This window comes from Ascaphus truei, chromosome 19, assembly GCF_040206685.1.
Source record: "Ascaphus truei isolate aAscTru1 chromosome 19, aAscTru1.hap1, whole genome shotgun sequence".
In the NCBI taxonomy this organism is placed as follows: Eukaryota; Metazoa; Chordata; class Amphibia; order Anura; family Ascaphidae; genus Ascaphus; species Ascaphus truei.
This window is the reverse complement of record NC_134501.1, coordinates 13,378,191-13,398,678: the sequence shown is the minus strand read 5'-3', so window position 1 is coordinate 13,398,678 and position 20,488 is coordinate 13,378,191. Positions and strand designations below refer to the sequence as shown.

Here is a 20,488-nt window from a genome sequence, read left to right as displayed (position 1 = left end):
CCCCCCCCCCAAAAAAAGTAGGACGCTGTTATAGGTACTAACAAAAACAACTGACATGGTAATTGATGGCAAACTCATGTTGATGCTTTGGTCCAAAATGAGTAAGCCTATCATAACATTTAGCTATTTATACAATAGCAACATCTTGCAGGCAACTCAGAACTCAGACCTTTCAATGTTCATGGCTCAACAGATGGGTTTACTAAACTGGGATTAAAGCTGCCGTTTTTTTTTTAAATATATATATTTTTTCCCATTCAATATGTGCATCAATACAATCTGCACACTGACAAGTGATTAGCCAAGCTTCAGTTCCGTTCTCCCATAATCAATCCCTTGCTCAGCTATTATTATAATGGCAGCATATATTCGTGTGTCTATATTGACACGTATCAAGTTCAGGAGGCAACTTCTGCATTAAACATGTTATCATCACTAGGAAAGCACAACCAAAATGAAGTTTTTGTGCATGTGAGACTATCTTTAAGCATCCCAAACACCCACCCGATTTATTAAATAAATAGGAAATCAAAGCTGTCAATCAAAAAGTCTAATTTCACATAAGAAATCATAATACACGTCATAATGGTTTTTTTTTAAATTATGTCAAAAAGCAGCAACCCCTCCGACCCCCCAAGAAGGTCTATGTGAGTTTAACTCATAATGTTAGTATCTTGTTCCCACCCCAAGCATGTAATCCTCTTTAAAAAACAAACAAAAAAAATAAAACTCTAGACTGCACTGGGCTTTAGGGGAAACTTCATTTTAAGCTCCCGGATACTTATGGGCTGATTCTATGTGTGCCGAAGTTGTCGATTGGGCCTGATCGGCTGCCTAGGCACATGTAGAATCAGCGCCTTACTACTTTAAATACTTTTATCTCCTGAACGGGGAAAAAAAATTATTAAAAAAGTCGGCCGGTGCCAGATTTCATTGCCTGGTGATTGTCTTTGCAATCCCACATACGTATAGTGGGCCAGTTGCATTTTTTAGGGGCCTCTGAATGGCAACGTCTTTGTCAATCAAGTATTTCCTTTGCCCTTATCAGAGAACCAATGAAGATAAGGGGAAGAGGGGAGACTCTGGCTGTAAAAGCACTCGCCGATCACACAGTGACATCACACAAAAGGAAGCAGCCAGAACCAATCGAACCCCTCCCAAGTCTCACTTTAATAAATACATTAAAAATACTTATAGGTGTCAGATTTGGGTAATAAATACATTACCCGGTGAGACCCCTTAAACATGTCACTTGAATAAGTGCACGTTGATCCTAGGAGTGATTGTCCCTTTACAGCTGGATGTGTCTGCAAAGAAATCCTGATAATTATTTCGGATTCATTGTTCTTCCCATCACGCACATACTTTTTTTTTTTTTTTGCTCAATGTGAATTAGCAGTCTATATATTGGAAACAGATAACTATACGTATGAATTGGGTAGGCAAATTCTTAGTCCACAGCTCTACAATGGCTTTATCCAACAAGTGAGCAAACATCCCAAAGCACCTCCGCCTGTTTTATTTACTGTACACATGGTGTTCCTCCAAGCAGCATGTTCGTTGTGGTATAAGTCTAAGCGCCTCTGTCAGCACTGGTACTGGAGTTCTGTTTATAAATATATTCCTAAAATAAGTAGGTCGTGACTTGAAAACCCAGAATTATCCAGGCTGATACACAACCCATACAGGTCTTTTATTCAAGGCTACATCTACCATAACACCCCGAGATATGTATCAAACAAGACATTGGATCTGTATTTAGGTTCCCCACCCCCCAAGCAAAATGTTTGCCATCAGTTGCTCACAATACTAGTCTGTATTTTGGACTCATTGCGGTGACGAGAATTTCCCTCATCCTTTAATGCCTTTACTTCTGCTTTACTTTCCAAACACACCAGGTGCTGAAAGGAGAACCACCTCCTTCCTCATTCACTGAAAGAATGATTCATGCCCAAGGGCAAGGGTGTATTTTTGCCTTTGGAATGTTTTTCTAATCACTATTGTTTAACATGTGGTAGACACATAGCATTCATTAGGCAACATGGATCCCACATTAACTGACATTTAAGTCAATATATCCCTGCCATAGACCCTACAACGGGGAGGACGAGAGCAGGGCAATTAACACCAATTATAAGCAATGTGTATTTTAAGACGACTAGGGATGAGCAGGTTTAATGAATGCTTTGTACTCCCACCAAGAAAACTAAAACTCATATACGTATATTTAGCCTCCATTGGGTAATCCACCCCGATTTGGAAGATATTAATTCTGCAGTGACATAATCCATCTTTAAATTAAGGTACATCCCCCTAACACACCTAACCTATACATAACCCACACGAGACCTGATAGCATACTATTCATCAACAGCCAATGGAATAGTAAGATCCCTCTTTCATTTCCCTGGTAGGAGCATCCACACTGCCATGTGTGACTGGCATAAATGCCTACAAGTTTCCTTGACATAGCAGCCAAATTATTTAATGAGAAAGATTTGAATGGTGTTTGAACGGTACAGATACCCTGCAATTGCCATATGATCAGCCTGACTTAACCCCTTTGAAGACAGAGGAGAGGTCACTCAATTAACCACTATGCAATGCCCATGCATGCCCTCTGACAGCCAAGCAGCTACATGTGTGACATCCATTGCAGCCCCTAAATCCATTGGTGCTGAATATTAGACAGGTTGCTACCCAAGCCAGACTCACCCTAACATGCTGTTATTTGGAGTCAGTCTCGCTGCTTTATCTTTTTATATAGAATCTCAGAGTTTAATGGAGTGTCAATGATAACAGTCAGCACTACCCCATTAAATGGGCATTTTATTTTAACCCTACACCCACCTCACTCTCCGTTATCTCAGCCCTGGGAGGCTGGCATGGGCAGGGGATCAGTGGGAAGACATGGATGGATATGACAGGCCCTGCAGGGAGACATCACACCCACGGCACCATGCCTGCAGCACCCACAGACATCCCCCTCACCCAGGTCTGCTCCCTTGCCTACCCACCTTCCGCAGCTCACGGGTCCCTCCCACCCACCCTGCGCTACCTGCTCACTCGCCCATTGTTCCCTCCGCTGCTGCAGGGCACCGCAGCCCCCTTCTCTGTCTCCTGCAGCTACTTCCGGGGTCGGTGCGAGGATCGGCTCTTTCCGTAAAGCGCACGAAGCGTCTTCCAGCAGTGTTCGGAACCACGCACGCGCGTTGCTCGGTTTATGGTTGAAGCCGGCGTGTCGGCCATCTTGCTTATGGGAAAGAGCGCTGCCACCCCCCCCCCCCCCTACCCTCTCCCCAGCAGAGGGCGCCATCTTGGTTGTGGAAAATCAATGCAATATATAAATATTGATGCAATATATAAATCTGAAAAAACATTTACAATAACTGCTAGAAACAGGCTTGGCAACACATAAGGATCTGGTTATCTGAAGAAAGAAAGTGACATGTTGACTTTCAAAACTTTGACCACATTTTAGTCCATTCCACATTGGGATGATTATACAAGCTTGGAAATTAAGTGATGTTTAGATAACATATGTGGTTGCAAATATGGAAAGTCTGTAATGAGTAAAGATTTGGGGGGATAAGCTTGCAAACTTCAATAGTTTGGACTTGGTTTGCTCTCCATCACTGAGTACTTAAACTGTTATTTTACATACTATTAACTTTATCTTTCTGTAAGTAATAGTATGAAAAAACATACTGTTTAAGTATATTACAACAGACATGGAAGATGTGGCCATCTAATATTCTGATTCTTGACAACTGTTGTGAAGAACTGCGTGCCGGCATTTTCTAATGTCTTATAAAAATGTAATAACCATCAAACACTGCTACTGCGCTTAGGCTTTGTGCTTGGTTCAGCAATTGGGCCTATCATATGTTCTTGCATCTCACTTTTTTTATTAAACATTTTTGAATGTGTAGATTTACTTTATAGTATAAAACCTGTTATTCTCTCTCCTATGCAAATATGTTGCCTTTTTCTATTCGATCCCTGCCATTTATGCCCCCCATTTAGAAATATTTCTGGTGATCCCAGAGCACCCCTGTCCTACACCACAAATTGATCAAACTAAAAACACCATTTCTTTGCCCCCTTTAGTTGCTTGGGGAGAAAACAATTACTGTCTGATTATGCTGATTAGTAACACTGGTTAAGTAAAAATATGTTTTATTACCCTTGCTTTCTCCATTCAATGTGTTGCAATAATTAAGTAATAATCCTCGAAGAACAGGACATTACTGCCCAATAATGCCCTGGCTGTGTAAAGTCCCTCGGCTTCGTTTCAGGGTCTAAAACTCTATTGGCCAGTAATGCCCTATTCTTATTCTAGACCTTTTTTCATAAATAAGACACGTTTGTATAGTTATAAAGATTTTTTTATTAAAATAAAATGGTAAATACATTAAAGCACCTCTATATACACTTACACTGCAGCTATCTATATCCACACACTGCCACCCCCTCTGTGTGCACACACACACACACACACAACACACTGCAGCTCTATACACACACACACACACACACACACACACACACACACACACACACACACACACACACACACTGTAGCTACACCCAAACAATGCTGCTGCTATACACAAATTCTGCAGCTACACCCACAAACGCCGTTGCTACAGCTGCTGCTGACACACACACACAACACACTGCAGCTCTATATACACACACACACACACTGAGGCTACAAACAAACTCTGCAGACAGACACTTACTTTGCAGCTACAAGCACTCTCTCTCCCTCCTCTCCCTGTGTCCATGGAGCTCTGTTCACAGAGGGAGGGAGAGGAGTCACTGCCTGGCTGCTGCCTCCTGACCAATCCCCTGCCCTGTCTCAGAGCTGTTTCTGCCTCCTGATCAATCCCCTGCCCTGTCTCAGAGCTGTTTCTGCCTCCTGATCAATCCCCTGCCCTGTCTCAGAGCTGTTTCTGCCTCCTGATCAATCCCCTGCCCTGTCTCAGAGCTGTTTCTGCCTCCTGATCAATCCCCTGCCCTGTCTCAGAGCTGTTTCTGCCTCCTGATCAATCCCCTGCCCTGTCTCAGAGCTGTTTCTGCCTTCTGATCAATCCCCTGCCCTGTCTCAGAGCTGTTTCTGCCTCCTGATCAATCCCCTGCCCTGTCTCAGAGCTGTTTCTGCCTCCTGATCAATCCCCTGCCCTGTCTCAGAGCTGTTTCTGCCTCCTGATCAATCCCCTGCCCTGTCTCAGAGCTGTTTCTGCCTCCTGATCAATCCCCTGCCCTGTCTCAGAGCTGTTTCTGCCTTCTGATCAATCCCATGCCCTGTCTCAGAGCTGTTTCTGCCTTCTGATCAATCCCCTGCCCTGTCTCAGAGCTGTTTCTGCCTCCTGATCAATCCCCTGCCCTGTCTCAGAGCTGTTCTGACAAAGGAAAAGTTGAATTTTAACCAATCAGAGAGCAGGGATTTCAATTATGCCCGGAATTTTACAGCTTTTACAGGACCCCCGAGTCCTCACAATAATTAAGCAATAATCCCAGAAGAACAGGGCATTACTGGCCAATAATGCCCTGGCTGGAAGAGTTGAAGGCCTGAGGTGAAGCAAAATCAAATCCTGTTGACCTGTTGAATCATGTTAGACCGATCCCTGGAAATCGGAAGTGTTACCGAGAATGAATAAAAAAATGTGGTAAAAAAGTAGCATTTAGCCCTTGATCCCTCAAAAGGTCCGCACATTACCCATATATATATCATCATCATCATCATCTTTAGCACTTGTCAATCCAAGCTGGATGAAGGCCTCCCCAATGATCTTCAATTTACTGTGGTACAGCCTCTCCTCTTCACAGTCCTCCAACAATTTTTCTTATATCATCCTCCCATCTTACTTTTGGTCGACGTCTTGCTGTTTTAATCTCTCTTGGAATCCAGTTAGGTACCATCTTTGTCCAATGGTGGTCATATTGGTTTCAAACCTGTTCATTCTTTTTCCCGACTCTTCGGGTAGTACCCAGCATACACCTCTGCATACTTCTTTGGGTTGTCTGAAGCTCCTGAATTATCTTTGCATTCGGGGTCCAAGTTTCACATCCATACGTGAGCACCGGCAGAATACGCTGGTCGAAAACTTTCTTCTGGCGCCACAGTGAAAGGTTCCCATTAAATAGTATCTTGTTTCTTCCATCCCATCTTCATTTTTGTATTGATTTCATTCAAAAAGTTCCCATCCATTGTTACTTGCCGGCCAAGGTAAACATATGTGCCTATTCTAGTAGCCCCGAATTATGACAAATGGCTTCTGAAGTGCACTTTCGAAGCGAATTTGCATGTTTTGCTATTCTGTAAGCCCTTTTCACATGTCCAAACCATGCGCAAAATGCTTTTTTAGATGGGTTTTCTTTCTGGCAGTGCAAATCCGGGAGGAATGGCCCAAATCGCTGTATTCTAGTAACTCAGAAAAAGTGCAAAAGGTTAAATCGCTTCTAACCAACTCAATTTTTTTCTCACTACCTCAAAGTAGGCTATATAGGAGTTTAAAGTTCCCTCCAAAGCCTGAAATAGGGCTTTGAAGAAGAGGAGCAGGACTATTTTGACCGACGTTTAACTGGTTAACCGGCAATCAGATGAACGACATTCTCATATAAATTAGAAAAAGAGATCCGGACAAACAAATATAAACAAAAAAACTGTAATCAGTGCACTGTACATAAAAATAAAAAGTGCACTAAATAAAGAAGTCGAGTATAAAATAATCCAAAGTGGGGGATACCGAGCAGAGCATCCCACCTGAAGCCCACTGGGAGGTGAACTCTGAGACCACCCCAACGGACTCTGCGTACATGTACTCTGCCCTGATACGGGAGTGCTCCAACGCCCAGAACATAGCCACAATGTTTATTGAGACATCCCCTTCCATACACTGCTTCCTGGTCTTATAAATGGCTACATGAGCCAATACCAAGAACTGGTTGAGGAGGAGATCCCTAGACTTATTGTCCCGGGACAATGGGTGCCCAAAAATAAGGTGAGGGGAAAAATGCAACCAGAACTGCAGGAGAAGGTCCCTCAAAGTGGATAAGAAGGGCTGCAGCTGGTGCACCTAAAATAAATATGGTACACAGACGTCTTTCGCGCACAAAGGGACAGGTGGAAGGGGGGTCCTTGAAGTGGGCCTAGTACCCTCCCATGTTCAGTGCACCGTGGAGGACTTTCCAACTCAGCAGGAAACCAAATCTGAAGAGAGTTCCCTCCACCTGGGCCTCACGTCCTCGTTTGCTGGTAGTACCTGACTCCAGATGGTATCGGGGTGTTTGACAAGTGCGAGGTAGTGCACTATATGGAGCACAAGAGAGTACAGCCCTTTCTTTGGCATGCCCTGCAGCCTGCTCAGGTTGAGGACGAGAGGAGCCTGAGGGGGTTGCAGTAGCTTTGGTCCCACACAAAGATCTGGAGAGCTTGGGGTGAAAGGTAGGCAGGTGTCTCCGGTCTGCAATACCCCCTCGATGAAGGTGCGTGAGTCAGAGGAAATGGTGTTGTTGGAGACAAGTTCAGAAGTATAGCCAGGAAGACTAAGGCTAAGGTCCTGTTGCACGCGTCCGCACGGCTGGCTTGCTTGCCGGCGGCGCGTGCAACTCGCTGTACCGCGATCTGCGGTCTACAGGCTACTTTTCTCCGAGCGGGGGGGCGTGGTCAAACGGGTCGGGGGGGGCACGGCCATGACGTGAGGGGGCGCGGCCATGACGTGAGGGGCCGGAGCGGGAGGTGGGCGGGAGTGGGAGGATTGACAGGGAGGGGGGGGCGTGGCTTGAGCGGAGGGACCCGCTACTCTTCCCCCCCCTCCCTCCACGGGCTGCCACGGGCTGCAGGTAAGTAAAAAAAACACACACACGCAGGCACTCATACATACATACATACATACACACACACACACACACACACACACACACAGGCAGGCACTCACGCACTCATACACACACACACAGAGACAGGCACGCACGCACTCACTCATACACACACACAGACAGAGACAGGCACGCACACAGACAGGCACACACATACACACACACAGGCAGGCACGCACGCACTCAGACACACACACAGAGAGGCACTCACGCTGCTTTCACTCCACACGCCTCCCCGCTCCCCGAAGCCTCTCCTCCTCCCGCAGCCTCCCCTCCCCATTGGCTCACAGCCACACCACGTGACGCGTCGAAGCTAGGAAACACCATTCTGTGGTGTCTCCTAGCGGCTGACGCGCCACAGCGTGTAGTCAGCTGTGCAGCCAGTGGGGACCGGGACCGGCTCGCGAGGATTCCCCTGCTGGTGGGGAACTCGCTACATTGCCGCCCGCGCCAACGAGCGCAGCGGGTCCCAGGCCTTAGTCAAGGGAAAATAAGCATTGGCTTTTATTTAGCCCGTGGATTTAAACAGCTTCATTGTTAGCATGCAAAACAAATAACACAGGCCTGTCCCTTTGTAAGTAAAACAGGCCTGTCCATTTGTAACTCACACTTCCCAATCCCTATCTGCAGGGCTGGGATGCAAGGCCTCTTTCCAACCTCTGACCCCAAAGTCCAAAGAGGTAACTGTAAGCAGCAGGCTCTTAACATCAGACCGGCTCTGGGTTGGTGTCCGTGGGATGCACCCTCAGACCGGTTCTAAGGTCTGCTGCGTCCTGGAAAAGAGGTTCTGGTTCCCTGGGATCTCTCTGGCAGCACATACTTCATCAGTCCTAGAGAGATCAATTTCCTGGGGATCTCTCTGACAGCCCAGTCCCTCTGTGCTAGAGAACCCCATGCAGTTTGTGCAGCTCACTTTTAACCCTGCTTGATGAGCCAGGTGGAGACTGGCTAATTGACCTTAGCAGAAATTAACCAGCTCCCTGCTGGACTCATCAGCTACAGACAGGCTCTTGTGTGTGATGATTTGCTCATTAGATGGGTGTAAATAAATAGTGGGTGACATAGGGGGACAGTATCTCTCTCAATCTCTCAGGACATGTTTGATCTCCTCCCACTAGCTCAGGGCATCGTTTTAAAAAATATATAATTTCCAATGAGGGAAATAAGAATAAAAAAAAAAAAAAACAGATTCATAAATATTTTTATATTATTTCTAATGAAAAAAAAAATCCATAAAGCTCAGAACATTTGATCAAAGAATGTTTCCAATGAGGAAACAAATATGAAAGAAAATCAGATTTCTGTATTTTTTTTTTTATATTACGTTTAAAAAAAAGTTACACGCGTAATAAAGTAAAAGTTCCGAATATTTTCTGGACATTATTTCCAATTAGAAAAATAAAATCGGCTTCTGGATATATACAATGATTTAGAGCAGCGTTGCGCAAACTGGGGGGCGGTAGAATTTCTAAGGGGGCGCGGGCGGTTGCAGAGGCCCCCGCGCTCTTCCCCACGTCCTTTAAATTAAATGCCGGGGGAGGCGTGAGGCCTCTGCAACTCACCTACTCTCTGCCACGACTTCAGCGACACGTCCCTATGGCAACGCGGCATCAAATGACGCCGCGGGGGTCATGTGACGTCACACATCGCCATGGCAACACGCGGCAAACGACGCAGCGGGGTCATGTGACATTATATTACGTGACCTGCGTCGAGTCATTGGAGAGGGGGGCTCGACCGCTGCGGCTCCCGGGCAGGGGGGCGCAGCTCACGAAGTTTGCGCACCCCTGAATTATACAGTATTTGTATTTCTCTGTAGGATTTCTGGTTCTGACTGCAACTCAGCCTGTGAGCAGCAGGTGGCAGCCTACCCCTCCCTAAAGTTTCTTCTTACTTGGCTTTGGATTTTGAGGTGTTTTGTCTCTCGCTGCTTGCCGTAGTACTTCTATCCCCCATGCACTTTACCCCCTCTTCCCTCAGTGTATGTGACGGCTGACAGCCATGGCGTCCAGCGGTTCCATCCAGATCCCCACCCGGCTTCCCCTGCTGCTTACCCATGAAGGGGTGCTGCTGCCAGGCTCCACCATGAGGACCAGCGTGGACACCCCCGGGAACATGCAGCTGGTGCGGAGCCGCCTGCTAAAGGGCACCTCGCTGAAAAGTACCATCATCGGGGTGATCCCCAACACCAGCGACCCTGCCAGTGACAGTGAGGAGTTACCTCCCCTGCACAGGTGACAAGCGTGTGCCACTGCTAGGGACACCACAGCTCTCCCTCAGTCCTACCAGTGACATCAGTGCCACCCAACTTAGGCTGGGTCCATGGTGCCTTCGCCCGTGCGGAGGCTGGTCAGTGAGCGGGCGCTTACCTGGCCATGGGGGACGGGCCGTGGGCGGCGCGCCGAGGGGCATCATGGAGCTGGCGAACCTCTCACGTGACCAGCCTGTCGCGCCAAGAAATCAGTTTGAACTGATTTCTTGCGCAAAGCGCGCCCCCTCCTGCTTCTGCCCGCACGCCGCGTGGACGTGAACACTGCCTTAAGGCCTCGTTCAGGGTGCAGGCTTCGGAGGGAGGGCGTGCTTACGTGCGAGCGGCCGTCCGAAACAATGTATTTAAAGTTAATTGTGGTTGTCAGGGTAGCAGCTGCCCTGTCTCCGAAGCCCGGAGTTGACGCTGGCTACAGTTTCAATAAACAACCCAAGTTGTTTTTTGAAGCTGCAGCAGCGTCACTGGGACCTCGGCAGCATATGAAATCATTCTTTTGAGAATGATTTCAAGACAGCAACTTCGATCCCTAAGTTGCTGTCTGTAGCCCCGCCCCCTCCCCGCCCCCTCCCCGCCCCCTCCCCGCCCCCTCCCCGCCCCCTCCCCGCCCCCTCCCCGCCCCCTCAACTCTTGAAAAAGTCTGCTGGGGATGATGTGCACACATCGCCCAGCAGACTGCCGCTCGCACACGCGAACGCCCGCCCTCCAACTCCTGCCTCTGGCACCCTGAACGAGGCCTAAGGGAGTCTGTTCAGCTCAGCGGTCTGCTGTACCATGGCCCCAGCCTAATACAGACACCACACAGCCATAGGGCAGTCAGCTCCATGCCCCAACAGAGATGTGGCATCCTGTAGCATCAGGGCTCACAGCGGCCACAAGAATGGATGGCATCCCACACAAGCAACCAATGCCCCATAGAGACATGGCAGTCTGTAGTATCAGTGCCCTCTGGTGCCATGATAAGATGGCACCCCCCCCCACCCCCCTCCATGCAAACAGTGACACCAATTTCAAATGGAGAGGTGGCTTCCTGTAGCATCAAGTGCTTCCTGCTGCTGTAATAACGGATGGCAGCGCACCCATGCAACCAGTGGTACCAATGCCCCATTCGGTCACTGCACTCAGTAGTACCCATGTCTGTATACCCATGTTCTATGCAACTATAATGAACATTGGCAATTGTTTCCCATTAAGCCAATTGCACCAACATCCACATGGCAATGTAATCAGTTACACCCATGTGCCATGCAGCAGTGCATCCAGTGATGACAATTTCTCTTGCTGTCATAGCCACTCTTATGCTTCCTGTTATGCACCCTATGCTTCCATAGCAGCCGGTAGTACAGTCACATGCCTCAGCTGTACAAATCCTTGCCATTTATGTCTTAATTAAGCCACTGGCACCATGTCTTTGTTAGCCACTGCAACCAGTGCCACCCAGGTCTTTGCACCTCTGTCCTTTATCGTAGTAGAAACAAATGGCATCCATGGCTTCATCCTACCAAACAACATAGAAACCGGTGAAAACAATCACTGCAAGTCTCAGTATAGCCTTTGTTATTTAACTCTGCTGCTGTCTGCAACAGCTGGCGCTAACCCTTTGTGCTTTCCATGGTGTTTAATATCTGATTGATCCTCCAGAGACAATGGTTACCATTACAGCTGATATAACATTAACACTCATTCACTGCCTTTGATGTACATCATTTGAGTAATCAATATATTTTGTTCAATGTAATAACTCCTGTCCAGTTGTGTTGGCGCTTGCTTCGCTATTGCAATGTGCTTTGGTTTTGCGGTTATTTTACACATCATTTTCTACTAAGGTTGTTTTTGTGTCTAAACCAGAGGTGACCAACTCCTGTCCTCAAAGGCCACCAGCATGTCAGGTTTGGAGGATATCCCTGCTTCAGCACAGGTGGCTCAGACTGAGCCACTGATTGAGCCACCTGTGCTGAAGCAGGAATGGCCTCCAAACCTGACCTGTTGGTGGCCCATGAAGACAGGATCTCCCAGTTCTACCGCAGCCAGCTCCAAGTTAGATTGTAAGTATAGGCGTTTACTATTGTATGGATTTTTGTTAATGTCGTTGTCCACTACTTGTGGAACATTTTAATAATATAAATGTATATTACCTATACTCAGTGCGCCCTCTCCATTTCTTTGTGTTTTGCCGTGTGAGCCCCCTTCTGGGAGCTCACGCTCTTTTAGGGGATTAAGGAGCTTTCCTCGTGGATGGCAGCAAGAGCCTAGAATCAGCTCTTTGAGGACGGCACAAGGGAGGATTTCAACTGAAAACTAGTGCTCAGTATAGTACAGAATGACATATTCGGTGTTCCACCCATTCACTTGCCTATAATGCTCGGCTCTGGGTGGTAACCGTGGTTGGTTGATTTAGGGCTTGAGTTTTTCACAAAATACATTATTCAATTATTTTTATTGATTGGATCCTAAAACAGTTTCAGGCATTGAGAATGCAGGTTTTAGGGAAATCTGTAGCTTGGGCGGTTTTTAATTCCGTAATATTTGCTTTCTGGGCATTTGCATCAATGTGACATTGTTTCTTGGCTCTCCCAATGTTTATCTTGCTTTAGCTCTATTACAGGCAAAGTAAAACAACCTTTTTCACTTTAGTTTAACATGGGTGGCCAACCCTTTTTTTTTTTTTTTCTCCAGGCGTTTCAATAAATGGGCACACATTTATTGAAACCCCTTCCTTCTCACACAATTTCCCCCCCACACACACACACACAATTCCCCCCCACACAATTCCCCCCACACACACACACAATTCCCCCCCGCCCCCACACACACACAATTCCCCCCCAACACACACACAATTCCCCCCCCAACACACACACAATTACCCCCCCCACACACACACACAATTCCCCCCCTCACACAAATCCCCCCTCACACAAATCCCCCCTCACACAAATCCCCCCTCACACAAATCCCCCCTCACACAATTCCCCCCCTCACACAATTCCCCCCCTCACACAATTCCCCCCTCACACAAATCCCCCCTCACACAATTCCCCCCTCACACAAATCCCCCCCTCACACAATTCCCCCCACCCCCACACACACACACACACACAATTCCCCCCCCACACACACACACAATTCCCCCCCCCCACACACACACACAATTCCCCCCCCACACACACACACCATTCCCCCCCCCACACACACACAATTCCCCCACACACACACACACAATTCCCCCCCCACACACACACAATTCCCCCCCCACACACACACAATTCCCCCCCCCCACACACACACACAATTCCCCCCCCCCACACACACACACAATTCCCCCCCCACACACACACACACAATTCCCCCCCCCACACACACACAATTCCCCCCCCAGACACACAATTCCCCCCCCACACACACACACAATTCCCCCCCCACACACACACACAATTCCCCCCCCACACACACACAATTCCCCCCCCCACACACACACAATTCCCCCCCCCCCCCACACACACACACAATTCCCCCCCCCACACACACACACAATTCCCCCCCCCACACACACACAATTCCCCCCCCGACACACAATTCCCCCCCCACACACACACACAATTCCCCCCCCCACACACACACACAATTCCCCCCCCCCACACACAATTCCCCCCACACACACACACACAATTCCCCCCCCCACACACACACAATTCCCCCCCCCCCCCCCACACACACACACACACACAATTCCCTCCCCCCCCCACAAACACACAATTCCCCCCCCACACACACAATTCCCCCCCACACACACACACAATTCCCCCAACACACACACAATTCCCCCCCCTCACACAAATCCCCCCTCACACAAATCCCCCCTCACACAAATCCCCCCTCACACAAATCCCCCCCTCACACAAATCCCCCCCTCACACAAATCCCCCCTCACACAAATCCCCCCTCACACAAATCCCCCCTCACACAAATCCCCCCCTCACACAAATCCCCCCTCACACACGCACACAATTCCCCCCAACACACACACAATTCCCCCCCCCCACACACACACACACAATTCCCCCCCTCACACAATTCCCCCCCTCACACAAATCCCCCCCTCACACAAATCCCCCCCTCACACAATTCCCCCCCTCACACAAATCCCCCCTCACACAAATCCCCCCTCACACAAATCCCCCCTCACACAATTCCCCCCCCCCTCACACAATTCCCCCCCCCTCACACAATTCCCCCTCTCACACAAATCCCCCCCTCACACAAATCCCCCCTCACACAAATCCCCCCTCACACAAATCCCCCCCTCACACAAATCCCCCCTCACACAAATCCCCCCTCCCCTCACACAATTCCCCCCCCCTCACCCAATTCCCCCCCCTCACACAATTCCCCCCCCTCACACAATTCCCCCCTCACACAATTCCCCCCCTCACACAATTCCCCCCCTCACACAATTCTCCCCCCTCAAACAATTCCCCCCCTCACACAATTCCCCCCCTCACACAATTCTCCCCCTCAAACAATTCCCCCCCCTCACACAAATCCCCCTCACACAATTCCCCCCTCACACAATTCCCCCCTCACACAATTCCCCCCCCTCACACAATTCCCCCCCCCTCACACAATCCCCCCCCTCACACAATTCCCCCCCTCACACAATTCCCCCCCTCACACAATTCCCCCCCTCACACAATTCCCCCCCCTCACACAATTCCCCCCCCTCACACAATTCCCCCCCCTCACACAATTCCCCCCCCTCACACAATTCCCCCCCCTCACACAATTCCCCCCCTCACACAATTCCCCCCTCACACAAATCCCCCCCTCACACAAATCCCCCCCCCTCACACAATTCCCCCCCCTCACACAAATCCCCCCCTCACACAATTCCCCCCCCCTCACACAATTCCCCCCCTCACACAATTCCCCCCCTCACACAATTTCCCCCCCTCACACAATTCCCCCCCCCCTCACACAATTCCCCCCCCACCTCACACAATTCCCCCCTCACACAATTCCCCCCTCACACAATTCCCCCCTCACACAATTCCCCCCTCACACAATTCTCCCCCTCACACAAATCCCCCCCTCACACAATTCCCCCCCCTCACACAATTCCCCCCCTCACACAATTCCCCCCCCTCACACAATTCCCCCCCCTCACACAATTCCCCCCCCTCACACAATTCCCCCCCCTCACACAATTCCCCCCCCTCACACAATTCCCCCCCCTCACACAATTCCCCCCCCTCACACAATTCCCCCCCCTCACACAATTCCCCCCCCTCACACAATTTCCCCCCTCACACAATTCCCCCCTCACACAATTCCCCCCTCACACAATTCCCCCCTCACACAATTCCCCCCCCTCACACAATTCCCCCCCCTCACACAATTCCCCCCCCTCACACAATTCCCCCCCCCCCTCACACAATTCCCCCCCCTCACACAATTCCCCCCCCTCACACAATTCCCCCCCCTCACACAATTCCCCCCCCTCACACAATTCCCCCCCTCACACAATTCCCCCCCTCACACAATTCCCCCCCTCACACAATTCCTCCCCCTCACACAATTCCCCCCCCTCACACAATTCCCCCCCCCCTCACACAATTCCCCCCCCCCCTCACACAATTCCCCCCCCCCCTCACACAATTCCCCCCCTCACACAATTCCCCCCCTCACACAATTCCCCCCTCACACAATTCCCCCCTCACACAATTCCCCCCTCACACAATTCCCCCCTCACACAATTCTCCCCCTCACACAAATCCCCCCCTCACACAATTCCCCCCCTCACACAATTCCCCCCCTCACACAATTCCCCCCCCTCACACAATTCCCCCCCTCACACAATTCCCCCCCCTCACACAATTCCCCCCCTCACACAATTCCCCCCCCTCACACAATTCCCCCCCCTCACACAATTCCCCCCCCTCACACAATTCCCCCCCCTCACACAATTCCCCCCCCTCACACAATTCCCCCCCCTCACACAATTCCCCCCCCTCACACAATTCCCCCCCCTCACACAATTTCCCCCCTCACACAATTCCCCCCTCACACAATTCCCCCCTCACACAATTCCCCCCCCCTCACACAATTCCCCCCCCCTCACACAATTCCCCCCCCCCTCACACAATTCCCCCCCTCACACAATTCCCCCCCTCACACAATTCCCCCCCTCACACAATTCCCCCCTCCTCTCACCCAATTCCCCCCTCCTCTCACCCAATTCCCCCCCTCCTCTCACCCAATTCCCCCCCCTCCTCTCACCCAATTCCCCCCCCCTCCTCTCACCCAATTCCCCCCCTCCTCTCACCCAATTCCCCCCTTCCTCTCACCCAATTCCCCCCTCCTCTCACCCAATTCCCCCCTCCTTTCACCCAATTCCCCCCCCCCATCCTCTCACCCAATTCCCCCCCTCCTCTCACCCAATTCCCCCCCTCCTCTCACCCAATTCCCCCCCCTCCTCTCACCCAATTCCCCCCCCTCTCACCCAATTCCCTCCCCCCTCTCACCCAATCCCCCCCTCCTCTCACCCAATTCCCCCCCACCTCCTCTCACCCAATTCCCCCACCTCCTCTCACCCAATTCCCCCCCCACTCCTCTCACCCAATTCCCCCCCCATCCTCTCACCCAATTCCCCCCCCTTCTCTCACCCAATTCCCCCCCCCCATCCTCTCACCCAATTCCCCCCCCCATCCTCTCACCCAATTCCCCCCCCCATCCTCTCACCCAATTCCCCCCCCATCCTCTCACCCAATTCCCCCCCCCCATCCTCTCACCCAATTCCCCCCCCCCATCCTCTCACCCAATTCCCCCCCCCATCCTCTCACCCAATTCCCCCCCCCCATCCTCTCACCCAATTCACCCCCCCCATCCTCTCACCCAATTCCCCCCCCCCATCCTCTCACCCAATTCCCCCCCCCATCCTCTCACCCAATTCCCCCCCCCATCCTCTCACCCAATTCCCCCCCCCATCCTCTCACCCAATTCCCCCCCCCCATCCTCTCACCCAATTCCCCCCCCCCATCCTCTCACCCAATTCCCCCCCCCCCATCCTCTCACCCAATCCCCCCCCCCATCCTCTCACCCAATCCCCCCCATCTTCTCACCCAATTCCCCCCCCATCCTCTCACCCAATTCCCCCCCCATCCTCTCACCCAATTCCCCCCCCCATCCTCTCACCCAATTCCCCCCCCATCCTCTCACCCAATTCCCCCCCCCCATCCTCTCACCCAATTCCCCCCCCATCCTCTCACCCAATTCCCCCCCCATCCTCTCACCCAATTCCCCCCCCCCCATCTTCTCACCCAATCCCCCCCATCTTCTCACCCAATTCCCCCCCCATCTTCTCACCCAATTCCCCCCCCCCTCCTCTCACCCAATTCCCCCCCCCATCTCTCACCCAATTCCCCCCCTCCTCTCACCCAATTCCCCCCCTCCTCTCACCCAATTCCCCCCCCCTCCTCTCACCCAATTCCCACCCCTTCTCTCACCCAATTCCCCCCCTCCTCTCACCCAATTCCCACCCCTCCTCTCACCCAATTCCCCCCCTCCTCTCACTCAATTCCCCCCCTCCTCTCACTCAATTCCCCCCTCCTCTCACCCAATTCCCCCCCCCCTCCTCTCACCCAATTCCCCCCCTCCTCTCACCCAATTCCCCCCCTCCTCTCACCCAATTCCCCCCCCCCATCTCACCCAATTCCCCCCCCTCCTCTCACCCAATTCCCCCCCCTCCTCTCACCCAATCCCCCCCCTCCTCTCACCCAATCCCCCCCTCCTCTCACCCAATCCCCCCCTCATCTCACCCAATTCCCCCCCCCTCCTCTCACTCAATTCCCCCCCCCATCTCACCCAATTCCCCCCCCCCTCCTCTTACCCAATTCCCCCCCCCCTCCTCTCACCCAATTCCCCCCCCCCTCCTCTCACCCAATCCCTGCCTCCTCACCCAATCCCCCCCCTCCTCTCACCCAATCCCCCCCCTCCTCACCCAATCCCCCCCTCCTCACCCAATCCCCCCCTCCTCTCACCCAATCCCCCCCTCCTCTCACCCAATCCCCCCCTCCTCTCACCCAATCCCCCCCTCCTCTTACCCAATTCCCCCCCCCCCTCCTCTCACCCAATTCCCCCCCCCCCTCCTCTCACCCAATCCCTGCCTCCTCACCCAATCCCCCCCCTCCTCTCACCCAATCCCTCCCCTCCTCTCACCCAATCCCCCCCCCTCCTCTCACCCAATCCCCCCCTCCTCACCCAATCCCCCCCTCCTCTCACCCAATCCCCCCCTCCTCTCACCCAATCCCCCCCTCCTCTCACCCAATCCCCCCCTCCTCTCACCCAATCCCCCCTCCTCTCACCCAATTCCCCCCTCTCTCAATCCCTCCCTTTCCTCCTCTCTCACTCACTCCCCCACTTCTGCTCTCTCACTCGCTCCCCCCCTTCCCCTCCCGTCCGGTGGCTGAGGGGAGCCGGGCCCATGCAGGTGGATGCGGAAGTAGGACCGGCTTTGTGCCCCCTAGCTTTCTGTTTCTTGGAAAAGTCTGGCACCTGCTGGCTGTTCCCTTGCATCTCGCCCACAATCCGTGTCTGCAGTGCAGCCGCTGCGGGAACGTGTGACGTGGGGAATGGGCCCGTGTTTGGGATGTGTGACAGACCTGCAGATACAATCAGTATTCTATCTGTACTCGTACATAGTCGGGGAAGCAACTTGGTGGGGTTCTGATTGATGGTATGTGTCATGATAATGTCATGAGATGACATTATCATGACAGTATGCATGACGTTAATGGAGAATGAGTTATGTATTATCGTAAAAGTTACGCTTAGTTTGCTTCTTCGTCGTTTGGATTGTACTATGGTTATTCATTAGGCTGCAGTAGTGCCGATCCAGCCACTTAGTTTGGAGCGACGTCGCTGGCGACAAGGCCAGTGACGTCACAAAGGGGGGCGGGCAGAGTGAGTGGCGCTCTGTGATTGGTGTAGAGACAGTCACATGTGGCGAGTGTTTCTCCCAAAATCAAAATCAAATTTCAATGGCTTTAAAAAATGTTGGCGCTCCGTCGCGCTTACTATAAGCGCATGTAACGGATCCAATGTATTTGTTTTGGCGTGACATCGCGTCGCCGGGCACTAATAAGCGCAGCCCAATGAATAACCCCCTAAAAGGGGTTGAATGGGTTTTCCTCTCTGTGTTTTGCAAACCAGTACAGTTATGGCAGATTAGCATCGTTTTTGTTTCTAAATGGTTAAACAGCCTTGAAACTATAACACGCTCCCAGCAGCCTTCACTCTAAGGCCCGTATTCACTAAAGGGTGCTAAGCCTTGAGCACAACCTAACTCCCATTCAAATAAACGGGAGCTAGGATGTGCTCAAGTTTAGCCCCCTTTAGTAACTATGGGCCTCAGTCCGAATCCAAATATTTGCTCAAACTAGAAGGAAAATGTTCTCCGTTGGACATTCCTTCACGCGCCTGAGCGAAAAAGTTGAATTCAGGAGAAACTAAAAAAATGTGCAGATTCTAAGAACACTTTGATAGTTTGGCAATTCCATGTTGCATCGTGTTTCTGTCCTGATTTAAACCTTTAAGATGCCTGCGTGTTCTCAGTAACACACAGCGCCGTGTTTTACTCCCAGGGAGAGTGTAGACTTCCAGCCCGGGTATGAAACACACCTTGATGAATTACACGCCAGATGCTCCTTTGCGTCTTAACACAGTTAGACCATTCTTAGCACTGGCTGTACCTGTCGTTATCATCCGTTGGGTTCTCCTTGTTCTCTATATGTAATTTCTTCTGCCCTCTGATAAAGGGTCATAAAATGTATGCACGAAAAGGATGAATTGCTGCTTATCACAGTTTCTTGTTTTCTTCACTAAATTGCCTAAGCCAGTAGTGTTTTATTCTTACCATGTGTTGGCTTTTCAGTCTCGGCAACAAGTTCAAAGTTGTAGAAGCCGCGTTGGCACTGGGAAAAAAAGCAGATTGTGTGATACCTTTGAGCAGAACCAACATTAGAGTTTATAATGTAATTGTAATGTACAGAGCCGCATGGGTTTCTCCTTCAAGTGTACTGTACTCCCCTTCAAGGTTTCTGATGTTTCGAAGGCTCTGTACACTGTAATTTCATCTAGGAGGAACGCTAATGATGGTCTGCTCAAAGGTATGGCAGCCTACATCGAATCTCGGCGACAAGGACATTGTTAGCAGTGTTACTGTGGAATCATCTCTCTCCTGAGTTACAGTATTTAGATCTCATTTGAAGGCTGAAGGTGGTCCCCTTGGAACAGATGTGTGCACAGTCAGACTTGTCCTGTTAGCTAGAGACGTTTGCA

General features: G+C 50.8%; 2 protein-coding genes across 3 annotated transcripts in view; one reads left to right on the top strand and one right to left on the bottom strand.

Annotated features, from left to right (window-relative positions):
- The window catches only part of ZDHHC7 (zDHHC palmitoyltransferase 7), a 38,035-nt gene extending 34,840 nt beyond the window's left edge, over nt 1-3,195 (bottom strand). The window contains exon 1 of one of the 2 annotated variants that reach the window (XM_075576667.1): nt 3,059-3,195. The gene's annotated coding sequence lies outside the window, so the exon portion shown is untranslated. The remainder of the gene's footprint in view (nt 1-3,058) is intronic. The other variant, XM_075576669.1, reaches the window with a different exon arrangement.
- A 6,646-nt stretch (nt 3,196-9,841) lies between these two features.
- The window catches only part of LONP2 (lon peptidase 2, peroxisomal), a 95,323-nt gene continuing 84,676 nt past the window's right edge, over nt 9,842-20,488 (top strand). The window contains exon 1 of the mRNA XM_075576659.1: nt 9,842-10,121. Within this exon, the coding sequence (XP_075432774.1) occupies nt 9,889-10,121 (233 nt within the window). The 5' untranslated portion in view covers nt 9,842-9,888. The remainder of the gene's footprint in view (nt 10,122-20,488) is intronic.